At 38.5% G+C, this 13595-nt stretch overlaps 1 protein-coding gene across 5 annotated transcripts in view; it reads left to right on the top strand.

The window, feature by feature from the left end:
- kank1a (KN motif and ankyrin repeat domains 1a) overlaps positions 1–11713 on the top strand; it is a 44462-nt gene extending 32749 nt beyond the window's left edge. For all 5 annotated transcript variants that reach the window (XM_027138453.2, XM_027138455.2, XM_047819124.1 and 2 more), the window contains 10 exons: positions 671–3325; positions 5112–5261; positions 6121–6220; positions 6341–6538; positions 6646–6733; positions 7451–7670; positions 9533–9675; positions 9824–10024; positions 10192–10290; positions 10764–11713. In XM_027138453.2, coding sequence (XP_026994254.1) covers positions 671–3325; positions 5112–5261; positions 6121–6220; positions 6341–6538; positions 6646–6733; positions 7451–7670; positions 9533–9675; positions 9824–10024; positions 10192–10290; positions 10764–10826 — 3917 coding nt within the window. In that variant the 3' untranslated portion in view covers positions 10827–11713. The remainder of the gene's footprint in view (positions 1–670; positions 3326–5111; positions 5262–6120; positions 6221–6340; positions 6539–6645; positions 6734–7450; positions 7671–9532; positions 9676–9823; positions 10025–10191; positions 10291–10763) is intronic.
- Positions 11714–13595: the final 1882 nt, after the last annotated feature.

Below are 13595 nucleotides of genomic sequence, written 5' to 3'. Positions count from 1 at the left end.
GTCAAGGCATTCCTTGTTTGTGGCATGTGACTGAATGAATTGTTTTTGAATTTCAAAATTGGATCTTACAGATTTTTGGCACAAAAATGTCTGTTCTCAATGTTTCCTTGTAACCCCACCTCTACTAACCCACTCTGCCAGAATTGTGAAAAACAAGGTCCCGTATTATTGTTTTGCTTCTATCCAGGTTGCCTAGACAATATATCAGTGGTGTTTGGTTATCTAGATTGTGAGAAGTGGAAACACTAAATTAGTCCTAATTGCACTCTGTGTTTCTCAGTGGCATGCCTTTTAATTTAAGTTTGCTTACTTGCACTGTCTTGATTGATGCATGTAGCTTTCCAGACATTGTTAAAACATGTTTCTACCTGCAAGAATACATTACTTTGGTGGTCAGTCACCATAGGGAAATGTTTTGACACACACTTATGTTATGCGTGTGCGCATGTCACATCACTCTTTGGTTCAATAAAAACTTGAGAGAAACTCTTGGATCTAGACATTAATTGAATGAGAAATAGACATTGAATGAATGGGTTGCATGTATAGTTTAATTTTAGAGGCTTCATATAAAAACTTATGTTAAGGAATATATTTTTAGCTTGTTGTTTTGCATGCTGAATTATTACTTATTTACATTCATGGTGTCTATCTTTTCCATTCTCTTCAGAAAAGGATGGTGGTGACAAGGAACCTGCTGCCCCCTATTGTTTGGAAACCCCATATGGTTATCAGATAGACTTGGACTTCCTCAAGTATGTCGATGACATAGAAAGGGGCAACACCATCAAGAAGCTGAACATTCAGAGAAAGCCAAAAGTGACCAGGTCTGTACAACCTCCCCAGCCTGGACACGCTGAATGGGCTTCTACAGACTCTCTATCCTCATCCAACAGTGATGAAAGCAAGCAGTCACCAGTCTTCTTTGCAACTCGGAAACAGCTAGCCTCCCTAGGCCACATTGCACAAGTCAGTGATGCCCCCCAGGCCTTTGTGAACATTCTTGAGGCCAAGCAGCAGCAGCTGCCTCCACCTTCACCCCATCTCCCTCGCCACAACCTCCAGGTGGAGAAAACACTAATGGAGACTCGGAGGCGGCTAGAACAGGAGCGGCTACTCATGCAGCCACCAGCAACTGAGGTACCCCGTCGGCGTCTGGCCAGTTTCGGGGGAATGGGCTCCAGTAGCTCCTTGTCATCCTATGGTGGCTCATATGGGGCAAGCCAAATCTCACCTAATTCAAATTCTCTACAGTATAATGGACATCTGGTCAATGGTGAATACAATCTTTATGTAACTTCCTCCATGGGCAGCTCAATACGTCACAGCCCATTGAGCTCAGGTATGACCACACCAGTAACTAACATCAGTCCCTTGCACCTTCAGAATATCCGTGACCAGATGCTAGTGGCTCTGAAACGACTTAAAGAGCTTGAGGAGCAGGTGAAAACCATCCCAATCCTTCAAGTTAAAATCTCAGTTTTGCAGGAGGAAAAGAGACAGCTGGTGTCGCAGATAAAGAACTCAAAACTACCTGGGCAGGTACAATCTGGAGGCTTTCGGAAGCGATCCTACAGTGTAGGAAGTGCGGACCAATACGAAACTGTGGCTCAGCTTCATTCCGGTTCTGAGCTGCAAATTGTCGAACCCGAAAATGTAGAACAGAGCTCACAACGGCTACAGGAGTTTCAGCAACTGACAGCCGAGGTACAGGCTTTAGAGAAAAACATCCAGGACACCAGCATGGAGTCAGAGCATGCATTACAACAAATACAGCACAGTACAAACCAAAATGTTTTGCAAAGACAGTGGAGCCGTGAGTGTAAATCCATTGCTGTTGGTGCAGATGAGAACATGAATGATGTAGTAATCTACAGAAAGTTGCCAGGACATAGAAAAGATGTTGCTGTAGGGACTGAGCAGGAAACAAGGAGTGCAGGAGTTGGGGTGACTGAGGCCATGCTGGGCATGAGTACTGAGGCCGAGGCTGAAATAGAACTCCAGCACCAAACCATTGAGGCCCTCAAGGAGAAGATCTACAGATTGGAGGTACAGTTGAAAGAAACCACTCATGAAATGGAGATGGGCAAACTCAAGCTAGAGCTTCAGGTGGCGGGCTCAAGGAAGAAACTGGACAAGGGTTCGCTGGCAAGACCTGAAATGTACAGCACTTCAGTAGAAGCTAAGGTCTCTACAATGAGTCAAGGGGTGGGGAACCATTCAGAATGTTATGACATCAGCACAGGTCATGTAGCACAAACACACACTGTTGCTGTCTGTTGTAAACCAGAAATAAGGCATTTTGCTGTGGGTCCAGATTTGACAATGGATAGATGGGTTGTACAAGAACATGTGGAGGTTCAAGATAAGTGTGTTGGAACAGAGGTTATAATGTGCCATCAGAAAGTGGGGGTAGAAATAAGTAAGTGTGAGGTGGGAGTCAACACTAAGTTGGCTGAGGAAAGCTTAGACCTTTTAAAGACAAAGCCTGAACTGGTAAAACAATTCAAGTCCATTGGCTGTGGAGATTGCACAGTGCATGTACCGGTTAATCCCATTAAGGAGATGTTGTCCAGAGGCACAGCTACTGACACTGTGTGTAAAATGGACACAGCTGTAATGATTTTACCAACAGTGTTTTCTCAACATACGAACACAGAAGTAAATACTGTAGATAACTTCACTAACACAGAGAACATTGTTCTCACTGATTCTTGCATTAACACTCAACAAAATTCTGAAGACAAGCAAACAAGTACAGCACCATTAGAGACTCGCACTGTTGCAGTTGGTGACGGACTTGTAAAAGATGTACAAACCACAATAAAGTCTCGCTCAATTGCAGTTGGTACCACGGCTCAAGGTGACACTACTGAAAAGGTGACTTGGTCCAAAACCAGAGAAATTGGGGTTGGACTTACTAGTATAGATGAGAACTTTTTGGTTGGTCTTAAGACACGGAGCATAGCTTGTGGCCCTTTTCAACCCTTAAACCAAGAGGTGGAGAAGAGTGTGGCAGTTGGACAAATGATCGCTGCTGAGACTCCCATTGCTCAAAACAAAGCTGGTACCCACTTTGACTTGGATCACTATATAGAAAGAGTGCAGAAGCTCCTTCAGGAGCAACAGATGTTGCTGGCTGAGAATTACAGTGAGTTGGCAGATGCATTCGGTCCACCACAACAGTCTCATTTCAACACCATCAACAGCGAACTGGTTACCACCTTATCATCCATCAACTCCGTGATGAAGTATGGCAGCATTGAGGATCTCCCCAACATGGAACTCCTAAGTCTGCAAGCAGAATCTGGTAATGTCAGGAAAGGTTAGTTAATGTCATGTTTATTAATCAGCAAAAATATTGTAGAATATTGTAATATTGTTTAGTTCTCGTGAAAATAGAAAAAGAAAATAGAAAAACAATGTAAATATGAGTATTTTTCCCCTAGTGGTATACTTATTTAGTAATTCCTTGACTGCAAGTAAACCAAGCAAAACACAGTAAAACTGATAATTAGCTATCATTTCCCATGAGTCACTACAATAGTCACTTAATAGCAATGCACAATTAAGATGAATTGTATTATGATATTAATGACATTCAAAACATAAGGAAAAAGTAAACAGAAAAAAAATCTTTAACCGCTTTACTTTGGAAAAAACTGGAAGTACATTTGTTCTCCACACCATATCTTTTAGAAATTGTATACTTGAATAAGCAGGCACATATGTTTGCTTAATGCATGATTGTTATCTTTGTTCTGTTATTTTTTTTTTATACTTTCTGGATCTTTCTAAATGTGTAAAATTTGAAGAAATACAAATTTGGATATAGGGCTCTCCTTGTGCTTACAGTATGTGTATACTGAGGCTTGATAGGATCTGACATGCGAAAGTTGTCTCTGGCCCCGAAAAATCATGGAGCTTTAGTTATAGCTTAGCAATGAGCTCATCTGTTTTGGGAAGCAGCAACTTGCTCTAAATGTTTAATTGTTGTTTGTGGTTATACTGAATCATAACTATTATGTAATAGACAGCTGCATTGTGGAGAGAGAATGAATAAATTATGAGCATGGCCTGTTTTGTGAAGAATGAGAGAATTCATCCTAATATGTCCTGAGCTAAAGCTGACTACTGTTGGCTGTTTTTTTTTTTTTTTTTAAATATAAAGAACACGCTATGATTATACCAGTTACATAATCTTTAAATGAAAACATTGCATTATTCTTTAATGTGAATAAACTGTTCTTAATCTGAAACATACACCTCCAGTTATATATTCATGCTTGACTCGTGACTTTCACAAGAACTGTGCTACAGTTGCTACCTTTTTGCCACCTCTTTCTCCCTTCCACATGAATTTTATGTAAATGAAAAAGTTTGAACTAAAATTATTTGAAATAAATTAGGTGAAAAAGAAGCGGGTCTCTTAATTTAATTCAGAATACTGTGCGAGTTTGAAAAGGAACCAGTCAAGGAAATGTTGGTCACCTTTTAGCAATATTATTGTTTGTTGACATTTCTTGTCTTTTTTAAAAAAAAAATTTGCATGTAAAAAAAAAATGCATGCTGGCACATGTTAAAAGCAATGCTATAAAAGACCTAAGATGTTGCACCAAAGAATTTCAAACAGTACAGCTTTCATTGCTATTATAACATTTGCTAATTCAGACTGGATTTGTTCTTCATGTTGTACACAATGAATCACTGCTACAGAACCAGCACAGGAATGGTTGTACCACTTCCAGAGAATCACAAACACATTTCCAGTGCCTGCATGTCATTGCAAGAATATTCTTTTTGAAGGCAAAAACTTCAGAATGTCTACCACTACAAAACCTCTTAGTCAGAAGAAAAACATAACGCTAGAGTAATTAGAGTAAATGTTCATGCAGTTGATTTCTAACTTGTTTTTGGCTTTGTAATGATTTTCTTCAGCTATTTTTGCCCAAGTTGTAAATAGAGCTCATTTAAATACATACACATAACTCTTCCTGCTGTAATGTTCTCCACTTTTATTTTAACCCAGTGCAAGTTAAGTCTACAAATAGATTCTTGCCCTGTAATAACTGTACATGTCTGTTGTTCTTATATTTATCCTTTCTGCTCAGACTTTCAGAATGCCAGCTCTCATTTGGTCAGTTCAGAGCTGGAGGTCACTCACACAGAGAGTGTGTGTGCTGAGGGTACAGTGACCCATGAAGAGAGGGCAGCCACACAAAAGAGCCATATGGACCAGCAGATGTCAACTGCTCTTCATGGTAATATCTTATTATATACTGTCAATAAGTGATCTGTACAGCAAACATTCTTTTATAAAAACATTTCCTCTTAAGCCCGGGAACTGGCTGTATTAGAAATGTGGCTGACTTAAATAGGTCTTACTGTGTGCAATTTAGTGCTACAGGCCACAGAGGTCTATTCTTAGCTGTTAAAATATAGGAAATGTCCATATCCCCTGCTTTTGCCATATACAGTATATATGTAGAGAGAAGCCTGTGGAGGCCACATGTGTGAGGCATGTTCTGGCAGTTCATGGGACTGGATTTTTTTTCTTCTTTATTTTCTGACTTTGTGGAGAGAGGCGGAGGTCCTCTGGGGTATTTGGCAGCACAGAGTCTGTACTTAAAATGTTTGGGATAGTTTAGGTTTTGGACAGGTTTCTGTTGCTTGTCTTTTTCTACCCTTTTTAGGCCTTATGATTAATTATATAAGAGCGCCATTCTTTAAAACTTCTGTATTACTACAAATATTTAGTTTACAATGTTTCTGTCAAATAAATATGCACAACTTGGCAGAGTACTGTTTTTGTTCTTTATTAGTGGTTATTGTTTGCTGAAAATGTCACAGAAATGCTCATTCCCTTGCTGTTCCAGTGAAATTCAATGCCAAGTGAGATATGTGTTGAACGGTGGCTCATGTCAAGTCCTGGATATGACTTTTTTTGTGTTTCTGTCCACTTTACCGGTTCATATTCTTCTGTGCTCCACCTAGTGGCTCATAGCAAAACCTGTCTGAATATTAAGCAAACTTCTGTATGTATAATTATGGTACTCTTGCCATAATTAAGTCATAGCATTCACATAGCAATGCTAATTTATTAATTTACTTTCCATATAGGTAGCCAGAACACCCTGAAATCCATCATGAAGAAGAAAGATGGACGCCAGGGTACGAACAGTACCAAAAAGAACCTGCAATTTGTTGGTGTGAATGGAGGGTAAGAGCTCTAGATCTTAAAATACATAAGCCAAGACTGATACCTATTGTGTATGTGCACTGTGGTGTTCTCACTTTTATACCCCTGATATTCCATGGGAACTTATTGGTGTTCATCCAGGTATGAGTCAACATCAAGCGATGACTCCAGCTCAGAAGAGAGCAGCTCTTCAGGCTCTGAGGGAGAAGAAGAAGAAACAGAGAGGCTGGAAAAAAACATAAAGGAGAGGAGGAATGATCAGTTTAGCAATGAGAGAGCAGAGGATGTGAAGAGAGATGTGGAAACTCCTGGCCAGGAGAACCAGGAGACACGAGAGAGGTAGAAAGTCTGATATGTTTTTATTATTGAAGTCAAAAACTCCATGAGGCAGAATTTTTAATTTTTATTTTATTTTATTTTTTAATTAATTATTTATTTATTTCCAGGTACGACTTGAGTGAAAAGATGTTGTCTGCATGCTATGTTCTTAAAACTCACCTGAGTGACCCTAAGGCATTATCCAGTAAAGATGTGGTGAGTTCAAATTTGTATCTGCTAATCTATTCTAACTAAACAAGATAAGCCTGATAAATAATGCCTTTTACTAAATGCTAATGCACATTCACTTTTCATGCTTTTATTTCAGAATACTCTCTTTTCTAAACACTAATTTATGTCCTTTAATCAAACTGAGATTCTGAATATTTTCTTAAGCCCTTCTTCACCATTCTGCTTGAAGCAGTTACTGGGTAATGGCTAATTGGCTTTTCTCTGGCTTATATAGTGAAAATTAATATTACAGTAACAGCCAATCAGAGTGGGCAGCAAAGCATAAGGCCAATTCTGGCAGGGCTCTGGCTACAAAAAACATTGGCAACTGATATTCACTAAAAAGCTTCAAAACATCATAATTAGAACATAACCTGGGTCATTAGAGAGGATTGGATTTTATGTTAGGTTGTGGATTTGTTTGGATTTGACTTTTGGTGGTGATGTAAATAATTTAGATTTCTTTTTTTTTTTTTTTTGGCTTTTTGTTGAATGAATCAGAAATACATTTACCTTTTCTAGCCAAGTAATCTGATTTAAGTAGACTTTTGCTTCAGCTTTGCATTTATCTGGCATTATTTCTGCATATTTTATTTTATACTAAATACTAAACAATTGTTCATATAATTGTAACAGTTTTATTAAAGTTTCTTTTAGGTGTGTTGGCAATAATTCCTAATTTCATTTCCTCCCATATCACAGAGGACATGCATGAACACGGTGCAGCACGAGTGGTTCCGTGTTTCCAGTCAGAAGACGGCGGTGGCTGCCATGGTGGAGGATTACCTGAACACTTTCCGTAACATCTCGCCCACCCTGCTGCAGCACGTGGTCAACATGGCCGACGGCAATGGCAACACCGCCTTGCACTACAGTGTCTCCCACTCCAACTTCCACATCGTCAAGAAGTTGCTGGACGCAGGTAACCGGTTAAGCACCGCTTGCTTGCCTTGACAAAATACTAAAGGCAGACAATGTGAGGAATTTATCTGTTGTGATTTTTAATTTAAATGTGAAACAGATTGGTGACTGAGTCGTCCTGTTTATTTATTTATACACTTAGTCATTTTCCAGATGACATATGAAATAAGCAAACAGTTAAAGGCACAGAAATACAAAGCACACAAAATCTGACTAGACTAGAAAGAAGAGTAGTAAGAAAGGACAATATGTGTAATAAAAGCAAAACAATAACACAAATAAGGCCTGCAATGCTTATAAGGATATAAAAGCCAGTCCAAAAGGGTAAGTTCAGCAGGTAAAAAAACCAATGTCACCCTGAGGGTGAACAATGGCATGGATATGGCATGCTTGTGTGTGTTCATTTTTAACTACATATTGCAAAGCCACAAGCACTGCACATAATGTGAGCTCTTGTGAGGACGAGTTTGAATTTGATCCTTGCTGCAACAGGAAGACAGAAGAGTGGCCTTTTTAGAAGGGTCAAATAAAAGAATGTCAGAGTTTATGAACCGAGTGGGTGACACACTTTTCTCTGCTTTGTGAAGGACATATGAGATAACCTGCAAATAGAGTGTTTTATGACCAAGTGTGGAAGAAGAGCTTTTACAGAGCTTTCTGTGGAGTTGAGCTGATTCTGTAGTCAGGGAAGATAAGGTTTCATTGATCTGGGAAATATCATGTGACATCACATTACAGAAAGCCAACCACACCTTTTTAATAATAATATCTTCAGGGTATGTGAAGGAATCAAGATGTCTGTAATCGTTGTATTATAATAGGTGTAGGATAAAGGAACATATAAGATGTAATTACTGAGCACAGAATGCCTGTCTAGAGAAATTATTCCTAGTGACGAGGCTGTAAGAATGAAACCAGCCACACGGTGGCAGTGTTGATCTTGTAGATATCGCAATATATGAAAAACAATGTACACAGGCAGAGACAAAATCAGAAGGTATAAATATATTTTCATTTACTCTGTTTAACATTAATCATCATATCTAAATGTGTTTTAAATAAGTTAACTAGGATGTGATTTTTACCTCACTGGTATAGTGAAAATAAGTCAAGCAAGTTAATCAGTCATGACATGGACTAAACCCAGCACATGATTTAAGGTGATTTGTAATTAAAAACAAGCCGTAGTTAGGGATCGTTTTGGAGAATTTTGCTTTAAAAAAAAAAAGGAAGGAACTTTTAGGAAACATTCATATGTCCACATTTAGTTTTTAAAAATTAGGACCCAGGTTTTACATTGACTGTGGACTGCATTCATAAATGTTTATGCAACTTTTAAAAATCAGGATTTTTTTTTTAAACTATAGTACCCATATTCAGGCAAACTGAGAAACTTAGTCAGCAAATGCAAACTGTTTGCTAATCCTCTATTAGAAACCTCTGAAAGAACTGGAGAAGTGGGCTTCTTCAAATCATTGTTCACTAGTTCTTCTTCAGTTCTTTTATGAACATCCAATAATGCTGTTCATGATGAGGTGCCAGTATTTATTAGAGAGGGAAGTCTATTGTTAGCTTCCTTTTGAGCTTCTCCAGTAGCTGATAGCCCTTGTCCCAGAGTGAGGCCCCCCATTCTCCTCTCTTTATTCCCAGAGTTTGGACCAACTGCCAGTCAATAAATCGGAGCTTTAGCCCTAACTTTCCTTTTCTTTTTTCCCCAAAATATATGCTGTCTCAATGGTGTGCATGTAGAGTGCCTTCCCCTCTTGGAGTCTAACAAAGGACGCCCTTCGTCCCAGAACACTGACTTGAAGGGTGGCCTCTGGACCTTGTCTGATATTCTGGTTCCCATTCTTTTTGTCACAGATGTCTGCAACGTCAATCAGCAAAACAAGGCAGGCTATACTCCCATCATGCTTGCTGCATTAGCTGCTGTTGAGGCCCCGAAAGACATGAGGGTGGTGGAGGAGCTGTTCAGCAAAGGGGACGTCAATGCAAAAGCCAGCCAGGTCAGTCTAACTTCAGTGTGGCCTTTAAACAATTACCTTTTAAATAGATATCAGAGTGACACTTTGATTTAAATCAAACGTGACCAGTGTGTAATCAGGATGTTTTGTTTTTTCCTGACGGTTTTATTTTTGTGACTCTGTCCTCTAGGCTGGTCAGACGGGGCTGATGCTGGCAGTCAGTCACGGCCGAATGGACATGGTGAAGGCACTTTTGGCCTGCGGTGCTGACGTCAACATCCAGGATGATGAGGGTTCCACGGCTCTCATGTGCGCCAGTGAACATGGCCATGTGGAGATAGTCAAGCTGCTGTTGGCTCAGCCGGGCTGCGATGCAACACTCCATGACAATGTGAGCAAACAAACAAACAAAAAACTTGGTTTAAGCAGTCTTTGTCTAGAAATGTTGACATGACTAACAACAAAGGAGAACTGGTTGCAGTAGTGATCATTTTATTTGCATTGTGCTGACTGCCACTACTGACTGATTTAACTACTTTGCATGTGTGTGTAATTCAGGATGAAAGTACTGCTCTGTCCATTGCTCTGGAAGCTGGACACAAAGACATTGCAGTGTTGCTGTATGCCCATGTCAACTTCTCCAAAGCACAGTCACCAGTAAGTCCCTTCCTGTCTGCTTGCTGTAACATTAAGCCCCTTCAATTCCCAATACTGTCTTATTTAGTGCATGCTTGAGTCTTTGTTTGCTCTAATAGCCATCCTTGGTGTAATGATGATAAGAGAATTCAGAATTTAGATTTCATTAATGATAATGTTATCTGTTTGTAGAACATGTCTATCTTATAAATCCTGTGTGCCCAGAAGTACTCCTGTATTGTACCAGTTTTGTACACTTACTATTCATTACAACCATAGAGAATATGTAGAATTTTATACTTCTGTATGTTTCAACTACTGTAGGTCTGTTTGTATAAAATAAAAAAAAAACACGTATATTAACTGGATAAAGCAGCCGATTTCCATTCTGGGTGGTGACTGGCTGTCAAGTCCATATAAGTCTAAGCTTGTTTTTAGATCATGATGAGAATCTGGCAGAATGTTACTTCAGTATGTCTGGATTTTTTCCATAGGGAACACCTCGACTTGGGAGGAAGACTTCTCCAAGTCCTACTAGGAGGGGCATGTTTGATTAGACAAGCTCTATACCTCCTTCACTTTTTCTCTGCTGCTAATTATAGTTCATATATGCCTAGCATCCATAGCCTGCGACTCATTAAACCCTGGAGAAAGGACTCATCATACGCCGATGCTCCGAATCCATCACACACTGTGAATGGACATTTATTCAGCACTTTTCTGCCGTCAGTGTCACGTTCACGTCGTCTACTTCAAATTTGTCAGTTGGTTTCTTTTTTGCTGCATCACACCAAATGGGTTCCACAGTGTATTTTACGTTGTGCCTGAAATCACAAACAATCGATGCACATTGGCGTCAACTGGAAAGCTCAAATCAGTGTAAATGTTAAGGTTCATGTTATTTCTTTCACTGTATTGTCGACATATCCACTGTGTAACTACAGATTACATGTAACTACAGATTTGCTTTTAATCAGGAATCAGTTCTACGATATCTACGGTGATCTGATGTCAATCTTTATATTTTAATCCTGTGTATAGGATTTCAGATTCACAGCAAAATGGATGTCATATTCTCAGTGTCCTTGTAGAAATAGTGTGACAGGCAGGGCTATAAAAATTAGACAATATTTTAAATATTGCCATAAATATCTAGATTGAACATAGTCTTTACTTTTATACATGACATTTTTATTTAATAATCACAGTATTTACCGATTTAATATCACTTTCTAACAAGACATGAAGTTATATATTTATCAATTAAAGCTTTTATTAAATATATATGTATTTTCATGGTATGTAAATGTTTACAATATGTGGTTATCATAGGTTTGAGTCCTTTTTTGTTAAATAAAATTCTATCAGACTTTATGGTACTTTTCTCTGAAATTGGGCTAAAATTTGTATCATTATTCCATGTAATAAAACTCTCTAAAAATGGCATGAGCTCAATTTTTCATTTCAAAATGCAGGTAGTGGATACGACTCATTGTGCAGAACTGATATAGTGCCTCCCTCTAGTGGATTTGACTTCCACTCTAGGGGTTTAAATTGAAAGCAGCATCATCATTTGGACATGCACTTGGTGTTGTCATGTATTTTTTTTTTTTTTTTTTTTTTTGAAATTATGTAAGAGCCATGTGTTCCAAATCATATAAATACAGGCTGCTTAAAAATGTCCACTATAACATATGTATATTTATGTTTTGTTAGTACAATTATATATTATATGTATATACTGAATTCTGAGTTTCACTCTGAGGTCCAGAATGTAGTTCATTTGTGTAGCTTTGAAGCATCCAATCTATTTGGGAATGATCAACATTTTTTTTGACCAACATAAATTACACATATGAATAAACATTTTGTCACTCAGCACTAAAGGAAAACTAAAGAACTTTCCATAAAAAATAAATACGTGAACAGTTGAGAGACATCAAGGTCATTAGCACGATGATTGGGATCATGTCTTGACAGATAAGACTTTTTGGCTGTTTATTTATTTACTTTTTTTTGGGCCGATTGTGCTGATTGCAATCTGTTTGTTTTATTTTGTAAAAAACAAGCAAACAAAAAAAAACTTCTGAAAATCTGTCCACATTTACAGACCATAGTATCCTTGTTTTTTGTGCTCATTGTTTCTGGGTTATGCTTCAGATCCTCAAGGTCCATTTTTTTTTACTGAAGATGATGCACAGTATCCCCATTTTCCAAAGATTGTTTCACATGTATCAAGGGGTATTCCTTAATGTGACAAGATTTTAGAGTACGTTTGCATGAGCTGATCAGCTGAACGTACATCTACTTTCAAATACTGCAATTTCGCACATATTTTCTAAAATATATGGAAACCTCCATTGTAAAACAATGAATATTTTCCCATGCTAATTTGTTGGACTGTGCTTTACTGTTTTTCACTAATACATCTCTTACATAAATACAGAGGCAGTAGTGGTGGCTCAACTGGTTAAGGCTCTAGGTTGTTGATCGGGGTTCAAGGCCCAGCACAGCCAACCTGCCACTGCTGGGCCCTTGAGCAAGGCCCTCAACCAGGGGTGATTCTAGGGTCAGAGCTTTAGGGGTGCTGAAGCTAAGGATATGATCAAAAGGCACACCGAGTCGTGTCATTTTAAATGTCTTTATTATTATTATTATTATTATTATTATTATTATTATTATTATTATTATTATTATTATTAATCTTATAACTTCCTTTCACAAGATCATTATGGACTGTCCTTTGTCTCTCACCTGAATCTGTCTTTTTTCTTTTAAAGAACTGTCATATGTCCATTGCTCACTGGCAAGCCACCAGAGGTTGGTAGTAACGAGTTACATTTACTCCGTTACATTTACTTGAGTAAGTTTTTGAGAAAATTATACTTCTAGGAGTAGATTTAAATCATTATACTTTTACTTGAGTAGATTTGTGAAGAAGAAACTGTACACTTACTCCGCTACATTAGGCTACAATGAGCTCGTTACTTTTCTTTTTACCTCTTTGGTAATCTACGCATCAATTTTAATGTTTTATTTTGACAGAGAGAGAAACTTCCGCTAAGGCTCTACCACGTGACTGTGTTTCACCAATCAAACGTAGCAGTCTCGGCACGTTACCATACTAATCTCAGCGGCGGGACGGGTTAGTTAGCAACACAAAAATGTCAGAATCAACCGTCGGCAATGCAGACGGTGAAGTTTAATAGTGACATCACAGTGCTTTTTTGGTGAAATAGTTTGTTTCCGCATGTTTGCACACACGCACACACACGCTTTACGTTGACCGGTGTGCAGTTTTCTGTTCAGCATGCCTGGTATGAAAT

The sequence above is a fragment of the Tachysurus fulvidraco genome, chromosome 9 (genome assembly GCF_022655615.1).
Source record: "Tachysurus fulvidraco isolate hzauxx_2018 chromosome 9, HZAU_PFXX_2.0, whole genome shotgun sequence".
In the NCBI taxonomy this organism is placed as follows: domain Eukaryota; kingdom Metazoa; phylum Chordata; class Actinopteri; order Siluriformes; family Bagridae; genus Tachysurus; species Tachysurus fulvidraco.
This window is presented reverse-complemented; position numbering and strand designations above follow the sequence as displayed.